Raw genomic sequence first — 24,085 nt, forward strand, 5'->3', positions numbered from 1 at the left:
AAAACCTGCAGGACCTGGTCCAAGAGGTCCAGGGCCTGCAGAGAAACATCTAAAACCTGCAGGACGTGGGCCAAGAGGTACAGGGCCTGCAGGGAAACAATCTAAAACCTGCAGGACGTGGTCCAAGAGGTCCAGGGCCAGCAGGAAAACATCTAAAACCTGCAGGACCTGGTCCAAGAGGTCCAGGGCCTGCAGAGCAACATCTAAAACCTGCAGGACGTGGGCCAAGAGGTACAGGGCCTGCAGGGAAACATCTAAAACCTGCAGGACGTGGGCCAAGAGGTCCAGGGCCAGCAGTGAAACAATCTAAAACCTGCAGGACGTGGGCCAAGAGGTCCAGGGCCAGCAGGGAAACAATCTAAAACCTGCAGGACGTGGGCCAAGAGGTCCAGGGCTAGCAGTGAAACAATCTAAAACCTGCAGGACGTGGGCCAAGAGGTCCAGGGCCAGCAGGGAAACAATCTAAAACCTGCAGGACGTGGGCCAAGAGGTCCAGGGACTGCAGGGAAACATCTAAATGCTGCAGGACGTGGTCCAAGAGGTCCAGGGTTGCTGGTCCCTGGTCTAGCGGTTTCATGGTTGGATGTAAACTATTCAGGTAAGTTCGATCAGATATGAAGATTTTTTATTTCATTACCCCAGTTGTAGCTCAGATCTGTTTTTCAGATCAGATTTTATTTGTACTGAACTTTATGTGGCTGCACGGTGGTGTGGTGGTTAGCACCGCAGCCTCACAGCAAGGAGGTCGCCGGTTCGAGCCTCGGCTGGGGGGAGGTTCGAACCTGGGGGGTGTGGCCTTTCTGTGTGGAGTTTGCATTTTCTTCCCGTGGGTTCTCCAGCTTCCTCCCACCATCCAAAGACATGCATGTTAGGTTAACTGGTTATTCTAAATTCTCCCTAGGAGAGAGTGTGAATGGTTGTTTGTCCATATCTGTGTCGGCCCTGCAACAGACTGGTGACCTGTCCAGGTGTACCTGCCTCTCACCTGTTAAAATGCTGGGATAGGCTCCAGCTTAACCCGCGACCCGTCATGGACCCGTCAAGATAATGAATGAACTTTATGTTACAGGGAAAGTGCTACAGAAAACAAGAGTAAAAAAGTGTCACTGAAAACCATCTAGACTGGGGGCCTCTGAGGTGGTCTGGTAGGGTTCTAAGCCTCCCTCTGCTCGTTCATCAGCTTCTCCGCAGTACCGGGCTCGGACCGGACGTCGTTCTTGAACTTCTGGCTGGCAGTTTCAGGTCACAGTTTTAGTTCATGTTGCAGGCAGAAGAAACCAAAAATTAAAAAAAGTTCCTCTTCTTTACTTTTTGGTAAAGAAAAGTAAATTTATTTTTACTTTTTTTCCTTAACTGGTGCTTCCGTTTCTGGTAAATAAAAAGCAGATCTATTTTATTTAGTTCTGATCTATTTAATTGGTTTGAGGTTCATTTGTGTTTATTGATGTTTTTCTGATATTAAATCTCAGATTTTTGGGGTCTTATATTTTCTGTCCTTTTCCAGAACCGTCCTGTAGGACGGAGGTGGACCTTCGGTCTGGTCGGGTTCTACATTCAGCTGCTGCAACCATCAAACGTACATTTTAATATCGTTTGCAGAGACAGATCCAGATCAGGACTTCAGGAGGACCAGGTCCCCATTGTTGTTGTTGTTCGGGGTCACGGCGAGAACCAGGTCCACCATCTGATGACGTTTTCTGGGGCGTACCACTCGGGTCTCAGCGGCTCCGCATGTTTGATGCCGACCTGTTTATACCAGACATGAAGTGTTGATCGGAATCTCTAATCCTGACCCGGTTCTTGGTGCTTCAACGACTCAGAAGACTCCAGTCCTGATCCAGGCCTAAACAGGGATTGATCTGGATCGAATCCAGGCCTGATCTGGGTATCATCCGGGCCTGATCTGGGTATCATCCGGGCTTGATCTGGGCCTGATCAAAACTCTGGCCGAAGCTGTAAGACTGGAATGAAGAAATCGTAGCCTTGGGCACCATCTGGTGGATTAGTGGTCTTGTACAGACCAATACAAACTGTGCCTTTAAGGTTCTGATCCAGCTGCTGGTAGGTCCAGATCAGGTCTGATCTGCTTTAGAAGAACTGGTAGGTTCTTAGGTCTGAATGTCCTCACCAAACGCAGAATACCAGGTCCAGTATGTCTCTGCAGAAGGAACTGGTTCCAAGTTTGGTTCTGAACCATTACCGGAACCGCTTGATGAATAGATTCAGGAGGAAAGCTGTATCTAGATCGGTACCAAGTGCTGGCTGGTCCAGATCCAAAAACCTTCCAGTGAAACTATGTGACCTCCATGTGTTTGTTTTTAATAAAGGAGAAGCATGAAACTGACAGCTTAGCTCTGGATCCTCTCCAGGTGAGTGGTTGGTTGTCTCCGTGTTGGTCCTATGACGGACTGGTTACCTGTCCAGGTGAACCCGCCTCACACCTGGAAGCTGTTGGGATAGACTCTGAACTGGAATAAGCGGGACAAGATGTAAAATCAGTGGGTTAAACTTGGATCAGGCTCCAGGTGGAAATGAAAACGGTTCTGAGCTGCAACCAGCAGGTGGCGCCAACTCCTCACGTTGACTACAACCAGGTTAGAGCACCTGTATGGACCCACCTGCAGCTGGTCTGGCCTTCTCAACGTCGGCCGGCCGGCTCTTCTCTGGTTTGGGTGGTACCTGTTTAAATCTGGGACAGGATTCAGAACCTAAGATCCGAACAGGTCAGGTTCTGTAATAACATGCTGCACCACTTCCTGTTTTTACTTAGTTTTTCCTTTTATTACATTTTGTAGGAATGACATAATCAATATTAGATTTGTACACAGTGAGCGATCTGGATGGGGGTTTGGGCGGGTTTGGGCGAGGTCGGGCTCTCTGTGCTGAGTTTGGCCCTTCAGAACCCATCGATACTGAAAATACTTCGTTGACACCGAAAATCACCTGAATGTCTGATTATCAGCAACGACTCGCCTGCTGCGAACGATCGATTCTCATCAATAGATCCGGATGTCAGCCCGCTGGCCTTCCCTCCGAAAACCAGAGGAAACCAGCAGGAAGTCAGACCTGATGATCAGAATCCATCTAAGGTTTCTATTTTCAGCATCGTCATGGTGACGTGGAAACCCGGTCAGTTCTGGACGAGGAACGGACGCCTCATCGGGCAGGGTCTAGGACGAGGAACGGACGCCTCATCGGGCCGGGTCTAGGACGAGGAACGGACGCCTCATCGGGCCGGGTCTAGGACGAGGAACGGACGCCTCATCGGGCCGGGTCTAGGACGAGGAACGGACGCCTCATCGGGCCGGGTCTAGGACGAGGAACGGACGCCGCATTGGGCCGGGTCTAGGACGAGGAACGGACGCCTCATCGGGCCGGGTCTAGGACGAGGAACGGACGCCTCATCGGGCCTAGGACGAGGAACGGACGCCGCATTGGGCCGGGTCTAGGACGAGGAACGGACGCCTCATCGGGCCGGGTCTAGGACGAGGAACGGACGCCGCATCGGGCCGGGTCTAGGACGAGGAACGGACGCCTCATCGGGCCGGGTCTAGGACGAGGAACGGACGCCGCATCTGGCCGGGTCTAGGACGAGGAACGGACGCCGCATCGGGCCGGGTCTAGGACGAGGAACGGACGCCTCATCGGGCCGGGTCTAGGACGAGGAACGGACGCCGCATCGGGCCGGGTCTAGGACGAGGAACAGACTTATGTACTTCCTGTACATAAAACCCAAAGAGTAAACAGACATATCCGCGTCGTGATCGTGGCGTGTCGGCAGCGTGTCCGTGGCGTGGCAGGGCTGGGCAATAAACGCACATCAAGTAGTCAGATAAGTCTGCTTTTCCTTTTTAAGGATGATTTTTATTATTTTCTTTACTTGTAACGTTGCTGCAATGACAATAAAGTTCTAGTCCATTATTGTTGCTCCCTCTGGGCTCCCGTAGATGAGTGAACTGATCCTCCCTGAAGTCTCTTAACTGGGTGTGATGGTAAAACTGGCATAATCGTTCCGGTTAAACAGTTTTAAAACCAGAAAACATCAATTCTTTGATCAATGAAACCGTCTACATGCTCAGGAAAAATGTGATATCTGGATTTCTCGGAGTAGTCTAGTGGTCATATAAACCGCATAATCTGATTATGCTTGATCAGACTCGTTTACATGACCATCCTAATCCGATAACTAGTGACGCAACTTCCTGTCATCAAAACATCTGGTCTTTGCTGAACACTGGCAGGGCCTGGGGTCTTAGCATTAGCTGCTAATGTGGGAGCTAATAAACTGCTAATTATACTACATGGGAATGTTTAACTTTGTTTGTACTCCGACTTTGTTACTCACGCTTTATAAAGACGGAGGTAACAGCGTACCTGCACATGGCTAGATGTAAAAGAACTCAAATCAGACATACGGGTATACATGAATGAAGGCATCAGAGCATTAGGGAGAAATCTAGGTGTGTTAATCCAACTTCTCATTATCAGATAAAATCATAACCAGAATATGAATATGCTGTCTACATGTCTAAAACTCCAGAAATCTGATTTTTGGTGTGCATGTAAACGGCTTTACCAGTAATCTGATGGTGAGAAATCAGGTTAATACAAAGATTTCTCCTGAACACTACGATGTCTTTGTGTGCGTAGATCCTTATACCTATTTTTATTTGGTAAAAAGTACACGATGCTTTGAAGAATAAGAAACTTGAGTTCATACGTCACTAAGTACGTTGTGGTATACTGATTTTTGTGCAGCACTTTGGGAACATTTTGTTGTGAAATGTGCTGTATAAATAAAAGTGACTGATACAGTAGAGCCTAGAAAAAGACCAAGGTTTTCCAAACATTTGAGAAGTGCAGAGAGATCAGATTATTACAATTATCTGATTTTGATAAGCATGAAAACAGGTTCAATGGCAGTAATCTGATTATTAGAAATAGGATTAACACAGAGTCAGAATACTTTTTTCCCATATAAACCCGTAGATCTGATTTATTTATTTAGGTTTTGTTTATTCTAAACTCCTGGACGTGCAAAAACCTGCATAGCTTGTCTTTTAATGTCTTCATACGATGATTAGAAGTAGGAAATGACAGTTTCATAACTATATATATATATCTATAACGTGATCAGAACACAAAAGAAAACCAGGGATTTACAGACATCACATTTCAGAAGTGCACGCAGACTCATCAGATCAGATTACAGTAATCTGATTACTCCCAGTTATCTGATTTTGATGGGCATGTAAACAGGCTCAGTTTACACTAAACCCTGAATTAATGTCTCTTAACAGAAATGTTTGAGTTTTGTGTTCCATGACGTGAACATTTTAAAGCATCCAGAATGAGGTTCTCTCTGTTTTTCTCGTTTAAATGTTGGATCCATCAGGAAGAAAATTAGATTGTATTAAATCATCTGATATTCAAACCAATCAATGCAGTGTTTATCCTCGATAGGATATTGTTTTCTGCTCAAACTAGATTTACACTCTAAACTATCTCAGTAAAAAGTGGGAGGAGGAGGAGTGTGAAAACAATAACTTTACTCAAACAGGAAAATTATTTCGGGATGATTTTTAAGCCAGAATATTTTGTTTTTGGGGGTCAGGGTCGGTATGTCCCAGCCCTGACCGGGTCAGGGTCCGTATCGCCCAGCTCTAACCGGGTCGGGGTCGTTATCGCCCAGCCCTGACCGGGTCAGGGTCGGTATGTCCCAGCCCTGACCGGGTTGGCATGTTCCAGCCCTGACCGGGTCGGTATGTCCCAGCCCTGACAGGGTCGGGATCCGTATCGCCCAGCCCTGACCGGGTCAGGGTCCGTATCGCCCAGCTCTAACCGGGTCGGGGTCGTTATCGCCCAGCCCTGACCGGGTCAGGGTCGGTATGTTCCAGCCCTGACCGGGTTGGCATGTTCCAGCCCTGACCGGGTCGGTATGTCCCAGCCCTGACAGGGTCGGGATCCGTATCACCCAGCCCTGACCGGGTCAGGGTCCGTATCGCCCAGCTCTAACCGGGTCGGGGTCGTTATCGCCCAGCCCTGACCGGGTCAGGGTCGGTATGTCCCAGCCCTGACAGGGTTGGCATGTTCCAGCCCTGACCGGGTCAGTATGTCCTAGCCCTTACCGGGTCGGTATCACCCAGCCCTGACCGGGTCAGGGTCCGTATCGCCCAGCTCTAACCGGGTCGGGGTCGTTATCGCCCAGCCCTGACCGGGTCAGGGTCGGTATGTCCCAGCCCTGACAGGGTTGGCATGTTCCAGCCCTGACCGGGTCAGTATGTCCTAGCCCTGACCGGGTCGGTATCGCCCAGCCCTGACCGGGTCGGGGTCTTTTAGGAGCTGCTGGTTGATTAAGTAAAAAACTGCAAGTAGAAAAACAAAGTTTAGATTTGGTCACTGGAATGTTTGTGCTTGTGTCTCATAACTTCTCCAAAAATAAGTTCTGGTTCTGTTGGGTCAGTCCAGTTGAAGGATTATCTACAGACACACGGTTTATAAGACGTACACACACACACACACACACACAGACAGTTGCATAAGTCAGTCCATCCAGGCTGCTCACAGATAAAATGTAAAAGAGCACAAAAGGTATGAAAATGTAAAAAGTCATAAAGAAAACTTTGATATAATATTTATAAAAAGAGGAATAATACTTTGTTTCTCCGGGAGGTTAAAGGTCACAGCGGCTCTTAGCTGCTGTCGCTGCCCACGGCACTGCTGCCGCCGTCGCTGCTGGTGCTGGCCGTGTCCGCCCGCTCGCGTTTGTGGATCTGCTCGTGTGCTTTGAGGTGGCCCGACTGGCTGAAAGTCTTCCCGCAGTGGGGGCAGGCGTACGGCCGCTCCCCCGTGTGGATCTGCTGGTGCGCCTTCAGGTGGCCGAGGCGGCCGAAGCTCTTGCCGCACTGCGTGCAGCCGAACGGCCGCTCGCCCGTGTGGATCTTCTCGTGGGTTTTTAGGACGCCGGAGTTGCTGAAAGTCTTTCCGCACTGCGAGCAGGTGAAGGGCTTCTCGCCGGTGTGGATCTGGATGTGGTTGCGGTAGCTGGTCTCCTTGGTGAAGCTCTTGCCGCAGTGCTGGCAGCAGAACGGACGCTCGCCCGTGTGGCTCAGCTGGTGCGCCTTTAGCTCCTTGGACTGGCCGAAGCTCTTCCCGCAGGTGCTGCAGATGAAGGGCCGCTCGCCGGTGTGCAGACGCTGGTGCGAGCGCAGGTCATCGGCCTTGGTGAAGCCTTTGGGACAGTGAGCGCACACGTAGGGCTTCTGGCCTGTGTGGATCAGCTGGTGGCGTTTCAGGTTCCCCGCCTGGCCGAAGCTCTTGCCGCACTGCGAGCAAGTGTACGGACGCTCTCCGGTGTGGATGCGCTGGTGGGTTTTCAGGTTTCCCAGCGTGCTGAAGTTCTTCCCACACTGAGCGCAGGAGAACGGCTTCTCCCCCTGCATGTTCCGGGGTTTCCTCACCGTCGGGTTCTGGGTTTTTGTCGTGACCGCCAGACTCCTCCCACCTGCTCCCGTCGCCGACCCCTTGCCCACCTCAGAGGGCTGCAGCTCATACAGATCCCCCCCTCCAAATTCAGGGTCCAGTTTGCCAATGCCGTCCATGAGCAAGGCATCGGGCCGTAGCTTGTTGAGCTCAGTGCGGAGCTCGGCCATGTGGATGGATTCCAGGCCGTTGTGCTGCAGGTGGGGGGACATGATGTTGGACTCGGCGTACTCAGACTTGAGGGAGCTGAGCTCGGTGTAGTAACACTGCAGGTCCACATGGTGGTCCGACTTTATGTAGTCCAGAGTGTCCGAGACCTGGAACACAAAACACAGCTGAGGTCCACTTCCTGGTTCTGATGAGACACCAGTAACTAGTGTCATTATGATCCATTAAAACACTGATTATTATTATCATTGATTATATATTGATGGAAACACGCTGAGTTTTTTAACATCTGGACCTCATCCATCAATAATCCAACCAGCTTAAAACCTTACAGCAGACTAAAGATAGAGGAGGACTGGACCTACCAAACTTTAATAACTACTTTATAGCTAACAGGCTGCAGTACATCTCCAAGTGGCTCAAACCCAGTTATCTGGATGAGCCGTGGCTAGATGTGGAGCAGGCTTTGTGTGAGGACTTAGTCATCTCTGACCTGCCGTTCATCAGCTCAACCATTAAACCATATAAGTGCTTTAAAAGCCTTAACATCCGTTTTTCCTTAATGGCTTGGTGGGAATTCTGTAAGATAACCAGATCTTCCCTCTTTCCATGTAGACTTACACCCATCTGGAACAACCCTGACATCCTGCAGAACAAAAAGATGATAAACTTCACTCAATGGAAGACTAAAGGAATACAACAGTTAGGACAGATAATAGAAAATGGAAACTTTGTATCTTTCAACACAATTGTCTCACAGTATGGAATCATCAGTAATAAATTCTTAGAGTACCACCAACTAAAATCAATTATATGTAAGAAGTATACCCCTGTACAGTTAGACTTGCAGCTTCCTGTCAGAATACCAGAATTCCTGAATCATAATACTCCAAAATTATTATCAAAAATATATAGATTACTTGCAAAGCTAGAAGACAGGATATCTCTCCCGACTTCAAAATGGGAAGATGATTTATCTAATAACTTTGATCAGAAAAGATGGTCACAAATATGTTTAAACACGTTTAAAATGACTCAGAATTCAAATATACAACTAATACAATTCAAAATTCTCCATAGAACTCATTATACAGGACACAGGATGTTCAGGATGGGCCTTTCACCATCAGATATCTGCCCACACTGCTCTGAGAACACCTCTGATAGCTACATCCATGCGCTGTGGTCCTGCACACCTGTCCAAAGGTTCTGGATTAAGGTGTGTGAAGATCTCTCAAAATGGTTTAAAACTAGTTTTCCTGCAAACCCCACACTTTGCCTACTGGGCGACCTGGGTGACACTAACATAGGAATACACTCCATAAACTTGGTCCTCGCAGTCTTATGCATCGCAAAGAAAACTATTCTTGTGAACTGGAAAGATAAGAATAATTTGTCTATCCAGCAGTTTAGAAATCTCCTGTTAGATCACATCAGCATTGAGACAATGTCTGCCTCCTCCAGGAACCAGTCAGATGACTTTCATTCCCTCTGGTCCCCTGTGACTGGCTACATCACTTAATGTAGGTGGAGGATTGCGGCTTCGCTGGGATGGGGGCGGATGTGGGTGGGGGGTCCCTGGTGGCTTCAGGTCTCCGGTTGTCTCCTGGGTGGGGATCTAGGCTGCTCCGCTGCTGGGTCGGCTGGGGGTTCCGGTCTGGGCGGGCGGCATTGGGTGGGCCCCGGGGTGGGGCTGCCTCGTGGCGGTGGGGGGTGGCTGCCGGGGTGCCTGGGTCGGTGTCCGTCGGCCCCTGGCCGGGTGGCCGGTCGGGCCCGGGGTGGGCCGGGTGGGGGCCCCGGGCTCTGGGGCGTCGGGTCTCCCCCCGCTCCTGGGGGTGGGGGGTCTGCCGCTGCTGGGGGGGACTGGGCCCGTCCGGATGTGCCGTGCCGGGGGTTGGTCCGTGCCCTGGTGCTTGGTCGCAGCCCCGGAACCTGGGTGGGGGTGTGTTTGTGTGTGGGTGTGTGTGTGTGTGTGTCTGTGGGTATGCTGGTGTGTGGGTGGGTGTAGAGGGACGTGTGTGTGTGTGGGTGTGGGTGTGTATGAAGGTCTGGGTGTGTGCGTGTATGTGTGTGTGTGAGTAGTGTGCGGGTGTGTGTGTGGAGGTCTATGTGGGATGTGGGTGTGTGTGAAGGTATGTATATATGAGTGTGTGCACGTGGAGGTCGAGGTGTGTGTGGAGGAGTGAAGGAGTGGGTGGAGGCGTGAGTATGTATGGAGGTGCTTGTGTGTATATGCAGGTATGTATGTGAGTGTGTGTGTAGTGGTGTATGTGTATGGAGGGGTATGAGAGTGTGTGTGTATGTGGGCACCGGTGTGTGTGTTTATAGGTATGTGCGTGACGTGTGTGTGTGGAGGTATGTGCACGTATTGAGGTGTTGGTATATAGAGGTGTGTGAGAGTGTGTGTGAGTGGCTGGGGAGAAAAAAAAAAAAAAAAAAAAAAAAAAAAAAAAGGGTGTGTGTGCGTTTGCAGGGGGTTAGGACGTGGCCTCTGGGGGGCGCCCTGGCTGGGTGTTGGGGGCGGGGGCCTGGGGTTCCCTTCCTTCGCCTCGCCCCCCTCCCACTCAGAAAGAGGAAAGTGGCCCCTTGGGCTGGTGGCTGGCCCCTGGGGGGGTTCGTGGCGTGCCTGGGTTGGGGTGCCTGCTCTGGGCCTGTGACGCCCTTCGGGGCCGGCGGGGGACGGGGGCGCCCTAAGCCACTGGCGGGTCGTCTTCCAGGGGGGAGGCTTACCCCCCTCTGGACCTACATCTCCTGACCCCTCCCCTCCCCACTCTTCACTACATACACAGGTAGGGCCGTGGGGGGTGTGCTTGTTGCGCTGGGCGGGGCAGGGGGGGTCATCATAGTGGCCCCGTTGCTTCGCCGAGCGGCAGCATGCCTCCCAGCTTTTAATTCCACTTAGTCACTGAGCACAAATAACATTTGCAACATACAAACACGTTTTGGGGGGTGGAACATGCGAGGTCAGGTGGGTGGGACTGCTCAGGTGGCCCCACCCCCTCCTCAATGCAGTTACTGCCCCCCAATTTTAACCCTCTTTTTTTAATTGCAAACAGCACATAATATATTCCCTCACTAGTGGGGGAGGGAGGGGCGATGGGGTCTTCAAGCGCCCCTGTCTCCATGGATGGCCCGGGGGCGGGGCGGGCCGGGTGGCCTGTCGCGTTGGCCCGGGGCGTGGGCGGGCTGTCCTGGGGGGTTTGGCTGCTGGCCCTGGGGGGAAGGTGCTGTTTTGGGGGTGGGGAGTGGGGGACTGGGGCGGGGTGGGGGGGTGGGGGCCTGGCTCGTGTCCCCTCGCCTCCTGGCTGGGGCTGTCCCCCCGGGACATAAGGTGGCGGGAGGATGATGGTGGGGGGATGGTGTTTGTTTGTGTGTGTGTGTGTATGTGGGGGGGGGGGGGGGGGGGGGAGTGGTGTGTGTGTGGGGGGATGGGTGGTGGAGGGATGGTGTGTGTGTGTGGGAGGGTGGGGTGTGTGGAGGTGGATGTGTGGTGTGTGGGAGGGGGGGTGGTGTGGGTGTGGGAGGATGAATGGTGGAGGGATGATGTATGTGGGGGAGGATGGGGTATGTGTGGGAGAATGTATGGTGCAGGGAGGGGGAGTGTGTGGGAGGATGGATGGTGGAAGAATGGTGTGTGTGCAGGAGGATGGATGGTGTATGGGAGGGAGGATGGTGTGTGTGTGGGGGAGTGGTGTATGTTTGGGAGAGTGGGTGATGGAGGGGTGGTGTGTGTGTGTGTGGGAGGATGGGGTACGTGAAGGTGGATGTTTGGTGTAGGAGAGGGAGGACGGTGTATGTGTAGGAGAATGATGTATGTGTGGGAGGATGGGTAGTGGAAGGATGGTGTGTGTGTGTGTGTGTGGGAGGTGTGAAGGTGGAGGATGGTGTATGTGTGGGAGGATGAGTGGTGGAGGGATGATGTGTGTGTGGGAGGATGGGGTAGGTGTGGGAGAGTGTATGGTGGAAGGATGGTGAGTGTGTGGGAGGATGGATGGTGGAAGGATGGTGTGTGTGTGGAAGGATGGATGGTGGAAGGATGGTGTGTGTGTGTGGGAGGACAGAGTATGTAAGGGTTGGATGGTGTATGTGTGGGAGGATGAATGGAGGAGTGGAAGGAGAGTGTGTGTGTTTGTGTGTGTTGGTCTGGGGGGGGGGGCAGGACTGGTTCTCGGGGTGTGCGGCTGGGCGCTGGGGTGTGGGGCTGGCCTCTGGCGGTGGCCGTCTGGGCGGGCCGGGTCCCCCCGGGTGGCGTGCTGGCCCTTGGCCTGTGGGGGTGGGTGGTGTCCCTGCGCTCCTGGGCCCGGGCCCTCTGCCCCGTCTGTCCCGGGCGGCCGGTGCCCGGGGGGGTCGGGGACTGCTGGCCTCGGCCTGCCGGGGCCGGTGCCCTGTGTCCGCGGGGCGGCTCCTGCTGGGGTCTCCTGCTGCTGCCTTCCTGGGCGGGCGAGTGGTCGTCTCTGTGGACCGGTCGGGATCTGTAGCCTACGGGGGGGCTGGTGGCCTGGGTCTCGGGACCGCTGGCCTGACTCTGGCCTCTGTTCAAGTGAGGTGGCATCTGCATGATCACTCTGCATGGTCACTCCTTCCTGAACGTCTCCACACAGTCTTTGCGTCGCCGTGTGGCCGAGTTCTCCAGCATATCCACACAGGTTTCTCTGCGCGTGTTCTTGAATACAGCAGTTTCACTTATATCTATTATCATATTTTTTTTTTCTTTTTTTTTTATTATTTCTGTTCTTATTATTATTATTACTCTTACTCTTATTATTATTACTACTACTATTATTATTATTACTATTATTGTGATTATTATTATTGTTACTATTATCAACTAGTTGTGTAATGACCTACTGGCCAGGATGATCTTAGCTATATATGTTGCAAGTAGTATGGATTACATGGTTTTCTGTATAATGTTTTAAGTCCCCACCCGCACTCCCCACACCCTTTCTGTCCCTCTCTCTCCCCTCCCTCTTCTCTCTACTTTCTTTTCTATCTCTCTCTCTCTCTGTCCCCTCCGGTCGAGTCCAGCATTAAGAGTCTGATTTAATAAAGTTTTTCATGTCATCAAGAGGGACTTTATACATGTAGTATAAATCCCTGCTTGATAGAGTAAAATTGCCCAGCACCAGACAGCAGCCAGACAATCATTCTGTTTGCAACGATGCTGGACAAGACAAGTTAAAAAAGAAAAAAAAAAAAAAAAAAAATAATCCAACCAGCAAGACAGCCTGAATTCAAACTCTCACCCGTTTCACAAAACAGACATTTCCTCCTCTCAACCATAACCGAGTAACCATGGCCGCTGCTAGCTACACACACACACACCTCATAACTAAGCAACCATGGCCGCTGCCAGCTACACACACACCCCATAACTAAGCAACCATGGCCGCTGCTAGCTACACACACACACACACCTCATAACTAAGCAACCATGGCCGCTGCCAGCTACACACACACACACCTCATAACTAAGCAACCATGGCCGCTGCCAGCTACACACACACCCCATAACTAAGCAACCATGGCCGCTGCTAGCTACACACACACACACCTCATAACTAAGCAACCATGGCCGCTGCTAGCTACACACACACACACCTCATAACTAAGCAACCATGGCCGCTGCTAGCTACACACACACACACCTCATAACTAAGCAACCATGGCCGCTGCTAGCTACACACACACACACCTCATAACTAAGCAACCATGGCCGCTGCTAGCTACACACACACACACCTCATAACTAAGCAACCATGGCCGCTGCTAGCTACACACACACACACCTCATAACTGAGCAACCATGGCCGCTGCTAGCTACACACACACCTCATAACTAAGCAACCATGGCCGCTGCTAGCTACACACACACCTCATAACTAAGCAACAATGGCAGCTGCTAGCTACACACACACACACCTCATAACTGAGCAACCATGGCAGCTGCTAGCTACACACACACCTCATAACTAAGCAACAATGGCAGCTGCTAGCTACACACACACACACACCTCATAACTAAGCAACCATGGCCGCTGCTAGCTACACACACACACACCTCATAACTAAGCAACCATGGCCGCTGCTAGCTACACACACACACACACCCCCCGTAACTAAGCAACCATGGCCGCTGCTAGCTACACACACACACACCTCATAACTAAGTAACCATGGCCGCTGCTAGCTACACACACACACACACACACACCCCATAACTAAGCAACCATGGCCGCTGCCAGCTACACACACACCCCATAACTAAGCAACATTGGCCGCTGCTAGCTACACACACACACACCCCATAACTAAGCAACCATGGCCGCTGCCAGCTACACACACACCCCATAACTAAGCAACCATGGCCACTGCTAGCTACACACACACACACACACACCCCATAACTAAGTAACCATGGCCGCTGCTAGCTACACACACACCCCCCATAACTAAGCAACCATGGCCGCTGCTAGCTACACACACACCCACACCCCATAACTGAGTAACCATGGCAGCTGCTAGCTACACACACACACACCCCATAACTAAGTAACCATGGCCGCTGCTAGCTACACACACACACACCTCATAACTAAGTAACCATGGCCGCTGCTAGCTACACACAAACGAACACACCCCATAACTAAGCAACCATGGCCGCTGCTAGCTACACACACACCCACACCCCATAACTGAGTAACCATGGCAGCCGCTAGCTACACACACACACACACACACCCCATAACTAAGCAACCATGGTCGCTGCTAGCTACACACATACCCCATAACTAAGCAACCATGGCCGCTGCTAGCTACACACACACACACCCCATAACTAAGTAACCATGGCCGCTGCTAGCTACACACACACACCCCCCATAACTAAGCAACCATGGCCGCTGCTAGCTACACACACACCCACACCCCATAACTGAGTAACCAAGGCAGCTGCTAGCTACACACACACACACACACACCCCATAACTAAGTAACCATGGCCACTGCTAGCTACACACACACACACCATAACTAAGTAACCATGGCCACTGCTAGCTACACACACACACACACACACCCCATAACTAAGCAACCATGGCCGCTGCCAGCTACACACACACACACACCCCATAAATAAGCAACCATGGCCGCTGCTAGCTACACACACACACACACACACACACACACACACACCCCATAACTAAGTAACCATGGCCGCTGCTAGCTACACACACACACCCCCCATAACTAAGCAACCATGGCCGCTGCTAGCTACACACACACCCACACCACATAACTGAGTAACCATGGCAGCTGCTAGCTACACACACACACACACACCACATAACTAAGCAACCATGGCCGCTGCTAGCTACACACACACACACACCATAACTAAGTAATCATGGCCGCTGCTAGCTACACACACACACACACACACACACCCCATAACTAAGTAACCATGGCCGCTGCTAGCTACACACACACACACACACACCCCATAAGTAAGTAACCATGGCCGCTGCTAGCTACACACACACACCATAACTGAGTAACCATGGCAGCTGCTAGCTACACACACACACACCCCATAACTAAGTAACCATGGCCGCTGCTAGCTACACACACACCCACACCCCATAACTGAGTAACCATGGCAGCTGCTAGCTACACACACACACCACATAACTAAGCAACCATGGCCGCTGCTAGCTACACACACACACACCATAACTAAGTAATCATGGCCGCTGCTAGCTACACACACACACCCCATAACTAAGTAACCATGGCCGCTGCTAGCTACACACACACACACACACCCCATAAGTAAGTAACCATGGCCGCTGCTAGCTACACACACACACACCCCATAACTAAGCAACCATGGCCGCTGCCAGCTACACACACACCCCATAACTAAGCAACCATGGCCACTGCTAGCTACACACACACACACACACACCCCATAACTAAGTAACCATGGCCGCTGCTAGCTACACACACACCCACACCCCATAACTGAGTAACCATGGCAGCTGCTAGCTACACACACACACACCCCATAACTAAGTAACCATGGCCGCTGCTAGCTACACACACAAACACCTCATAACTAAGTAACCATGGCCGCTGCTAGCTACACACAAACGAACACACCCCATAACTAAGCAACCATGGCCGCTGCTAGCTACACACACACCCACACCCCATAACTGAGTAACCATGGCAGCCGCTAGCTACACACACACACACACACCCCATAACTAAGCAACCATGGTCGCTGCTAGCTACACACATACCCCATAACTAAGCAACCATGGCCGCTGCTAGCTACACACACACACACCCCATAACTAAGTAACCATGGCCGCTGCTAGCTACACACACACACACCCCATAACTAAGCAACCATGGCCGCTGCTAGCTACACACACACCCACACCCCATAACTGAGTAACCAAGGCAGCTGCTAGCTACACACACACACACACACACCCCATAAGTAGGCCTGTCACGATAACAAATTTAGCTGTACGATAAATTTTCTCAGAAATTATCGCGATAAACGATAATATTGCGCAGAGCACTAATGTGTCATTTTGAGACCATTCTCAACTAATATAGTGACATATGCCGTAATAATGCAAGTACACATTTTCAAAGGTCAATAAACTAAATAAATAAAAGCGCCTTTTTCACTGTTGCATCTTCAAATAAACTCCAGACAAGTAGACAAGCATGCCGGTTTTAATGACGAACCAAACTTCAGCACTTTACATCGAACAAAAACCCGTGTTCTTCTTCTGCTCTTCAAAATCTACTGCTTGTGAAACAAAGTCATTCTGCCCTCTGTTGGCCTTATAAGTAACTACAACCCAGCAGTTAGCTGGGATACCACATTCACATACGCCGGGACACCGGCCCAAAAGTTATGCGGCCCACTGGGAATCCTCCCAAACCTCTCGATTAGCCGGCATTGCTCTTAATGTGTATTTTGTCATATACGGTAGTATATAGGCTGATTCTATTTGCGTAATGTGCCTGCGGATTACAGGGGTTATTACGGTAGACCAGGAAGTGGGGGCTTTGTACTGACGTCGTAAGCTAGAATGTGTGTGTTCTGCTTACATGTGGGAAGCAGCGAAACAATAAAAGAGGAGATGCTTGCATCTATTATTTACATATTTCAGCATGAGAATCGGAGGTTTAGCGCGAGAGCGTGAGAAGCCACTTAAATACGCAAGTCTCACGGCCATTGCGTGTTGGCAGCCGTGCAAAACAAATGCGGCTTACCGGCTCGTGCTGCAACATGCTGCAGTCAAGTGTGACACTAGAGAGATCACTCCGCAAGAAACCAGAGCGTTTAGTCGAAATACTCCATAGTGAAACCTATTGTCATACACAGTCTATGGTAAAGGGGGGACGAAAAAAAATTATCGCGGCCGGCAAACTTATCGTGCTCTTATTTTCTTATCGTTCAATTAATTGACTTATTGCTTATCGCGACAGGCCTACCCATAAGTAAGTAACCATGGCCGCTGCTAGCTACACACACACCCCATAACTGAGTAACCATGGCAGCTGCTAGCTAGACACACACACACAACCCATAACTAAGTAACCATGGCCGCTGCTAGCTACACACACACCCCCCATAACTAAGTAACCATGGCCACTGCTAGCTACACACACACACACACCCCATAACTAAGCAACCATGGCCGCTGCTAGTTACACACACACACACACACACACCCTATAACTAAGCAACCATGGCCGCTGCTAGTTACACACACACACCCCCCATAACTAAGCAACCATGGCCACTGCTAGCTACACACACACACACACACCCCATAACTAAGCAACCGTGGCCGCTGCTAGCTACACACACACACACCCCATAACCGAGTAACCATGGCCGCTGCTAGCTACACACACCCCATAACTAAGTAACCATGGCCGCTGCTAGCTACACACACACACACACCCCATAACTAAGCAACCATGGCCACTGCTAGCTACACACACACACACCCCATAACCGAGTAACCATGGCCGCTGCTAGCTACACACACACACACCCCATAACTAAGCAACCATGGCCACTGCTAGCTACACACACACACACACACACACCCCATAACTGAGTAACCATGGCCGCTGCTAGCTACACACACACACACACCCCCCATAACTAAGCAACCATGGCCACTGCTAGCTACACACACACACACACACACACCCCATAACTGAGTAACCATGGCCGCTGCTAGCTACACACACACCCCATAACTGAGTAACCATGGCCGCTGCTAGCTACACACACACACCCCCCATAACTAAGCAACCATGGCCGCTGCTAGCTACACACACCCCCCATAACTGAGTAACCATGGCCGCTGCTAGCTACACACACACACACACCCCATAACTAAGCAACCATGGCCGCTGCTAGCTACACACACCCCCCATAACTGAGTAACCATGGCCGCTGCTAGCTACACACACACACACACCCCATAACTAAGCAACCATGGCCGCTGCTAGCTACACACACCCCCCATAACTGAGTAACCATGGCAGCTGCTAGCTACACACACACACACACACACCCCATAACTGAGTAACCATGGCCGCTGCTAGCTACACACACACACCCCCCCTATAACTGAGTAACCATGGCCGCTGCTAGCTACACACACACCCACACCCCATAACTGAGTAACCATGGCCGCTGCTAGCTACACACACACCCACACCCCATAACTGAGTAACCATGGCCGCTGCTAGCTACACACACACACACCCCCATAACTAAGCAACCATGGCCGCTGCTAGCTACACACACACACACACACACACACACACACACAATTGTGGAGCTCAGAACTACCAAAGTTTTATGGATTTGACTCTAAAACCAGCCCTATTACAGGCCTGCATGCAAAACACAGTAAAATAAAAGTTTAATTCTAGTATTTGTGACGTTCTGAAGAATTGTTCCATATGCACGAAAGAGCCAAATTAATGGCCAGATTTAGAGGTAGAAATGTACTAAAACAGACCAAAAGGTTTAAATGTTCTCAGAGGTCTAGATCCAGAACAATATCAGCTGTAGTTTCACCAAATGACTGGAAAATCTAAATAAAACAGTTCTTCTGCATCAACAATGAAACCACACAATAACTAAATAAAATCTACCACTATCATAATAAACCAGAACCATGCTGACATTTACAGAGTGTCACTGAACACATCACAAAGCGGTCAATCAGCTGTTATTGGCTGGACGTCCAGGGGCGGTTCTGTCCATGTTTTCTACTTGTGTGGACAGATGGAGCGTCAGTATGGAGCTGGTCTTACAGAAGCTAGAGGACGCTAGCTATACTTTTACAACGATTACTACTATCAATACTACTAACACTACTATTATTTCTGGTATTATGGCTACTATATGTAGTAATAATACAGTACTAACGTGGTATTATCAGCGGTAGAGCTGCAGACTGGGAGCAGTGAGTGGGACTAGAGGAGGAGAATAAAGGAAAAGTTCTGACGTGGTCTTCGGCCTCAGAAAACATATGAAAGGAGTCTGACTGGAACCAGAACTGGACCACAAAGACCAACCCCAAACACCGGCTGCATAAAACGACACGTGGACAGACTGTTCCTGAACGGACCAGGACCAGGTCCAGTCTCACGGCCAGTTCTCTGATACGTCTGTGTGAGGGACGCCAGGAGATTTAGAGCAGCAGAATGAATCAGATCAGCTGTTTGGCTAAAAGGATTTACACTCACCAGTTAATGGTGTTTAGACCTGATCCAGGTCCTCGACAGGACCTGATCCAGGTCATTCAACAGGACCTGCACCTGATCTCTAATCAAGGGGAGTCAAACTCATTCTGGTCCAGGTCTGACATTCAGCTCGATCTGGTCTCCAGTGGGTCGGACCAGTAAGACAGCAGCACAACCACCTGGAAACTATTCCGTAGTTAAACTACCAACGTTTTCAGCTCCATTTAGTCTCAGTTACACGTTTACACAGTTTTATATTTTTATCTTAAATATATCAAATTATATATTTACATGAACACAGATACAAGAAATTATTTTACTGATCTTTTATTTTAAATGACATTTTATCTATAAAAATTTACTAAACTTGATTCAACTCTATAAGAAAGTTACTGTAATAATTTTTACTGAAACTTATTTTAAATATAAAGTGTATATTCCATTTTTAAATCTTATTTTTATTTATGTGTTTTTAAATAAAGTTAATTTTTTTTTTTACTTTATATTAAATGATTAGTTTGTTTGTACTTCATATTTTTATTTTCAGCCCACAGCCTGGCCCACACTGCTTTAACGTATTAAAGTTATTAAAAAAGGCCAAATAAAAAAAATCCACTCTGAAAAAAACAACATGATGAAGCAGCAAAGATCAATTCTGAATGTGGTGTGTTCAGGGACTGTCAGAAATTTCATCACTAATATGGCATCTAATAAAATGATCCGATTGGACACAGAAAGTTCCCGTTACCTGGGAGATGTAATCAAACACAGAGCTGGGCTCGTAGTGCGACTTGTAGTCCAGCTCTGCAATGTCACCATGGTGAAACGGGCCCAGGTGGTGGTTGTCATGGTGACTGTGATGCTCGGACTTGATGTAGTCCAAGCCGCTGATCTCCATCTTGATCTGGTCGTGACCCAGCTCGGCGGTGGACAGAGGCTGGATCTCGGACAGGTCCACGGTCCGGATGGGTTCCAGGTCCCCGTCCTCCGGCTCGCTCTTCACGCACGGCAGCATCACCAGAGGCTCGGCGATCTCCGCCGCCAGCGAGCTCAGCGTGGGCGTGGGGCAGTCTGAGGACAGGAGGGCCAGGGTGGCAGCAGGGGCCGAACCAGCGGGCCCCGAACCGCAGTCCGTCTGCAGGGAGGGGTCCAGCGGTGGGGGAGGGGAGCCGCACTCAGGCGGCAGGCCGAGACTCAGACACTCGGCCTCCAAGTCTGTCATGGCGAGGAGTGGAGCTAACCCTCCTCACCACGCCCCGTTTTTACCCCTGAAGTACCCTCCTCCTCTTCCTCGCCTTCCTCAGCTCCCCCCTGCTGCTGAGATGTTGGTCCTGACCGGGGGCAGGGAGGAGGGGGGTGGGGGTGGGGGGGTGTGGGGAGTCCCTGAGATCCTCCACTTGGTATCCAATGGCAACGGAGACGTCAGCAGCCACAGCTGAGTGGGACCAGCCTGCAGAACCAGAATCAGAACATTGGTCAAAAGACATGAACCTGGAAAACAAGACCTGGACTAGAGCACGAGACCTGGACTGGAGCACGAGCCCAGAGCCTGGAGCACGAGACCAGAACCTGGAGCACAAGACCTGGACTGGAGCACGAGCCCAGAGCCTGGAGCACGAGACCAGAACCTGGAGCACGAGACCAGAGCCTGGCGCATGAGACCAGAACCTGGAGCAAGAGACCAGAGCCTGGAGCACGAGACCAGAGCCTGGAGCACGAGACCAGTAGGTTATCTATAACTGGAATACAGTGGGAACTAACTGTACTGTCTACTACAAATTGTACTGGGACTACTTTTTCCTCCGCCTGTCAGTCATAGGTGCAATAAGGCGCAGATCAGCCGACTCACTCAGTCCTGTGTGAAAATCCACGACGTGGAAGACAGACGGGTTTATAGCAACATCACAAACCTCCCGAAGAGTCATCAGAACACAGAACACGGTCATGGTGAGGAAGAGGAGGGCAGGTAACGCTAGGGTGAGACAGACATCACTTAGATGCTGCAGGCAGGTACTGTCCAGGGACTGTCCAGGTCCTGTCCAGGGACTGTTCAGGTCCTGTTCAGGTCCTGTCCAGGGACTGTTCAGGTCCTGTTCAGATCCTGTTCAGGGACTGTCCAGAGACTGTCCAGGTCCTGTTCAGGTCCTGTCCACGTACTGTCCATGTACTGTCCAGGGACTGTTCAGGTCCTGTCCAGGGACTGTTCAGGTCCTGTCCAGGTCCTGTCCAGAGACTGTTCAGGTCCAGTTCAGGGACTGTCCAGAGACTGTCCAGGTCCTGTTCAGGGACTGTTCAGGTCCTGTCCAGGTTCTGTTCAGGTCCTGTCCAGAAACTGTTCAGGTCCTGTCCACGTACTGTCCAGGGACTGTTCAGGTCCTGTCCAGGTCCTGTCCAGAGACTGTTCAGGTCCAGTTCAGGTCCAGTTCAGGGACTGTCCAGAGACTGTCCAGGTCCTGTTCAGGGACTGTCCAGGTCCTGTCCACGTACTGTCCACATACTGTCCAGGGACTGTTCAGGTACTGTCCAAGTCCTGTTCAAGTACTGTTCAGGTCCTGTCCAGGTACTGTTCAGGTCCTGTCCAGATACTGTTCAGGTCCTGTCCAGATACTGTCCATGTACTGTCCACGTACTGTCCAGGGACTGTTTAGGTACTGTCCAGGTCCTGTCCAGGGACTGTTTAGGTACTGTCCAGGTCCTGTTCAGGTCCTGTCCAGGTCCTGTCCAGGTCCTGTCCAGGTACTGTTCAGGTCCTGTCCAGATACTGTTCAGGTCCTGTCCACGTACTGTTCAGGTCCTGTCCAGGGCCTGTTCAGGTCCTGTTCAGGGACTGTCAAGAGACTGTCCAGGTCCTGTCCAGGTCCTGTCCACGTACTGTCCAGGGACTGTTCAAGTACTGTTCAGGTCCTGTTCAAGTACTGTTCAGGTCCTGTCCAGGTCCTGTCCAGGTCCTGTTCAGGTACTGTTCAGGTCCTGTCCAGATACTGTTCAGTTCCTGTCCACGTACTGTCCAGGGACTGTTCAGGTCCTGTCCAGGGACTGTTCAGGTACTGTTCAGGTCCTGTCCAGGTCCTGTCCAGGTCCTGGTTCAGAGGGGTTTTTTGCTTACTTTGGTATATTATTTTATGCTGGCATTAACAGAATTGAATAAAGCTTAATGACCCATCGTGAGTGTTTGTGTGGTTTCACACATTTACGTGATGGGAATTAATGCAGAATGCTGGTGATTAGAACCACAGCGGGAGCATCTGGAATCCTGACGTCTCGAAGTACGACTGGAATAAAACTTCACATTAAGCTTTCAATCCAAATTCTTGTCCATAAAATTTATGACGTTTTCGGCTTTGTGATGCAGAATTAAAAACACCCCAATCAGTGATATTAAATCAGATTTGTGTCTTCATGTGGAGATCCTTATTTACTCATCCAGACTTGGGACCGTGTGCTGATCTTTGTTTGAGGGAGCCGGAATAATCAATCAACCCTCCCCTTCCTGGTCCTCACCTGAACCTCCGGTTCTGGGGAAAACGCCACCGGACTGCAGGTCCGGGAACAGCGGCACGAAATGACTGAATGTTTGTTTATTACGACAATAAACAAACCCAAACAACCTGAATGACGCAGGGAAGAACCAGGTCTGATCAGGCTGCAGGTGAGGGGCCGCAAACCGGAACAGACGTGAAACGTTTGTACAAAGAGCTGCCGTGTGACGTTCACTGACGTCAGGAATTTAACACCTTTCAGCGTGAACGTTGTTTTCCACGCGCGTGCGTGAGGCTACTGTATACACACACTTGCAGAAAAGTTTGCCGTTTCTGTGCGCGCGCCTGATGAAAGGCGGCTAAGTTAAAGCACGGCTGGATGCTCGCGCGGCGCTGACCGTTACCTGCCCCCGTGTTACGTGAAGTCGCCACGCAGCCTCCGCTCCAATGTGGTCGCTTTGCACGGAGGATGTGTGACCGTAACGGAACATCCTCCACTTCCAGCGCACTACTTTTAGTTTGACGGAGAGAAAGGTGCTGCTGGCGGCGGAGGGAGACGCTCTCGCGCTGCTTTCCTGCCGTACAAAGACGGGGCAAGCTGCCATGTCTCAGCTAGCTGGCAGCAGCTAGCCAGTGGCCATCTTGTTTATCACAAACCTTTGCAGCCCGCTAAGCTAACTAGCGGGGCTAGCTGCTGCTAGCATGGGGGAGAAAGTGAGAGTGAGGCGGGGAGGAGAGGCAGCCGCGGGGGGAGCAGCCTCCTCCGCGGTCCCGGACACCTTTTGCATTTAACACGCCGACTGCACGCAGCGGGGAGCGACTGACACCCGAGACAAAAGATCACAACTGAGGCGGAGAATGAAATCAGTGCAGCGGCCGACGGAGCCGCTCTCGGTCATTATGTGTCCGGCAGCCCGTTAAAAGGCAGGAAACCGAGCGGGGCGACGCGGCAGAGAGCCGCTGTGAGAAAGCCCGAGCAGACGGCTGGTAGCGGCGGTGGGTTACCTGCGGGTGGTCCGGTTCATGGCCGGGTGGCTCTCCGCCTCGGTTCGCCTCCGCTGCCCGTCACTTGTAGCTAACTCCGCCGGACCCGCCACGTCCACCTCGGCAGAACACCCGCCGCCTCTCCTCCTCTCCTCCCCTCTATCACTGAC

At 51.0% G+C, this 24,085-nt stretch overlaps 1 protein-coding gene across 3 annotated transcripts; it reads right to left on the reverse strand.

Annotated features, from left to right (window-relative positions):
• Positions 1 to 1,570: 1,570 nt before the first annotated feature.
• On the reverse strand, positions 1,571 to 24,085 carry si:dkeyp-113d7.1 (uncharacterized protein LOC407709 homolog). Of its 3 annotated transcripts, none has more exons than XM_042003582.1 (4): positions 23,937 to 24,085; positions 20,201 to 20,902; positions 6,657 to 7,799; positions 1,571 to 2,468 (listed from the first exon to the last, which is right to left on the reverse strand). In XM_042003582.1, exons 2-3 carry the CDS (start codon positions 20,672 to 20,674, stop codon positions 6,693 to 6,695), a joined length of 1,581 nt encoding a protein of 526 aa, XP_041859516.1. In that variant the 5' UTR covers positions 20,675 to 20,902; positions 23,937 to 24,085; the 3' UTR covers positions 1,571 to 2,468; positions 6,657 to 6,692. The 3 variants fall into 3 exon arrangements, with proteins under 3 accessions (XP_041859516.1, XP_041859507.1, XP_041859499.1); XM_042003573.1 differs by lacking the exon at positions 1,571 to 2,468 and adding an exon at positions 6,415 to 6,480; XM_042003565.1 differs by lacking the exon at positions 1,571 to 2,468 and having other exon boundaries at positions 6,415 to 7,799.

Source organism: Melanotaenia boesemani, chromosome 2 (genome assembly GCF_017639745.1).
Source record: "Melanotaenia boesemani isolate fMelBoe1 chromosome 2, fMelBoe1.pri, whole genome shotgun sequence".
Lineage (NCBI taxonomy): Eukaryota > Metazoa > Chordata > Actinopteri > Atheriniformes > Melanotaeniidae > Melanotaenia > Melanotaenia boesemani.

Bases quoted from the DNA above. Each gene is read 5' to 3' on its own strand.
- si:dkeyp-113d7.1 (XM_042003582.1), bottom strand. From the start codon at position 20,674: ATGACAGACTTGGAGGCCGAGTGTCTGAGTCTCGGCCTGCCGCCTGAG. The intron at 7,800-20,200 runs GTAACGGGAACT...TTTGTGTTCCAG, and splicing joins TGTTTGATTACATCTCCCAG to GTCTCGGACACTCTGGACTA.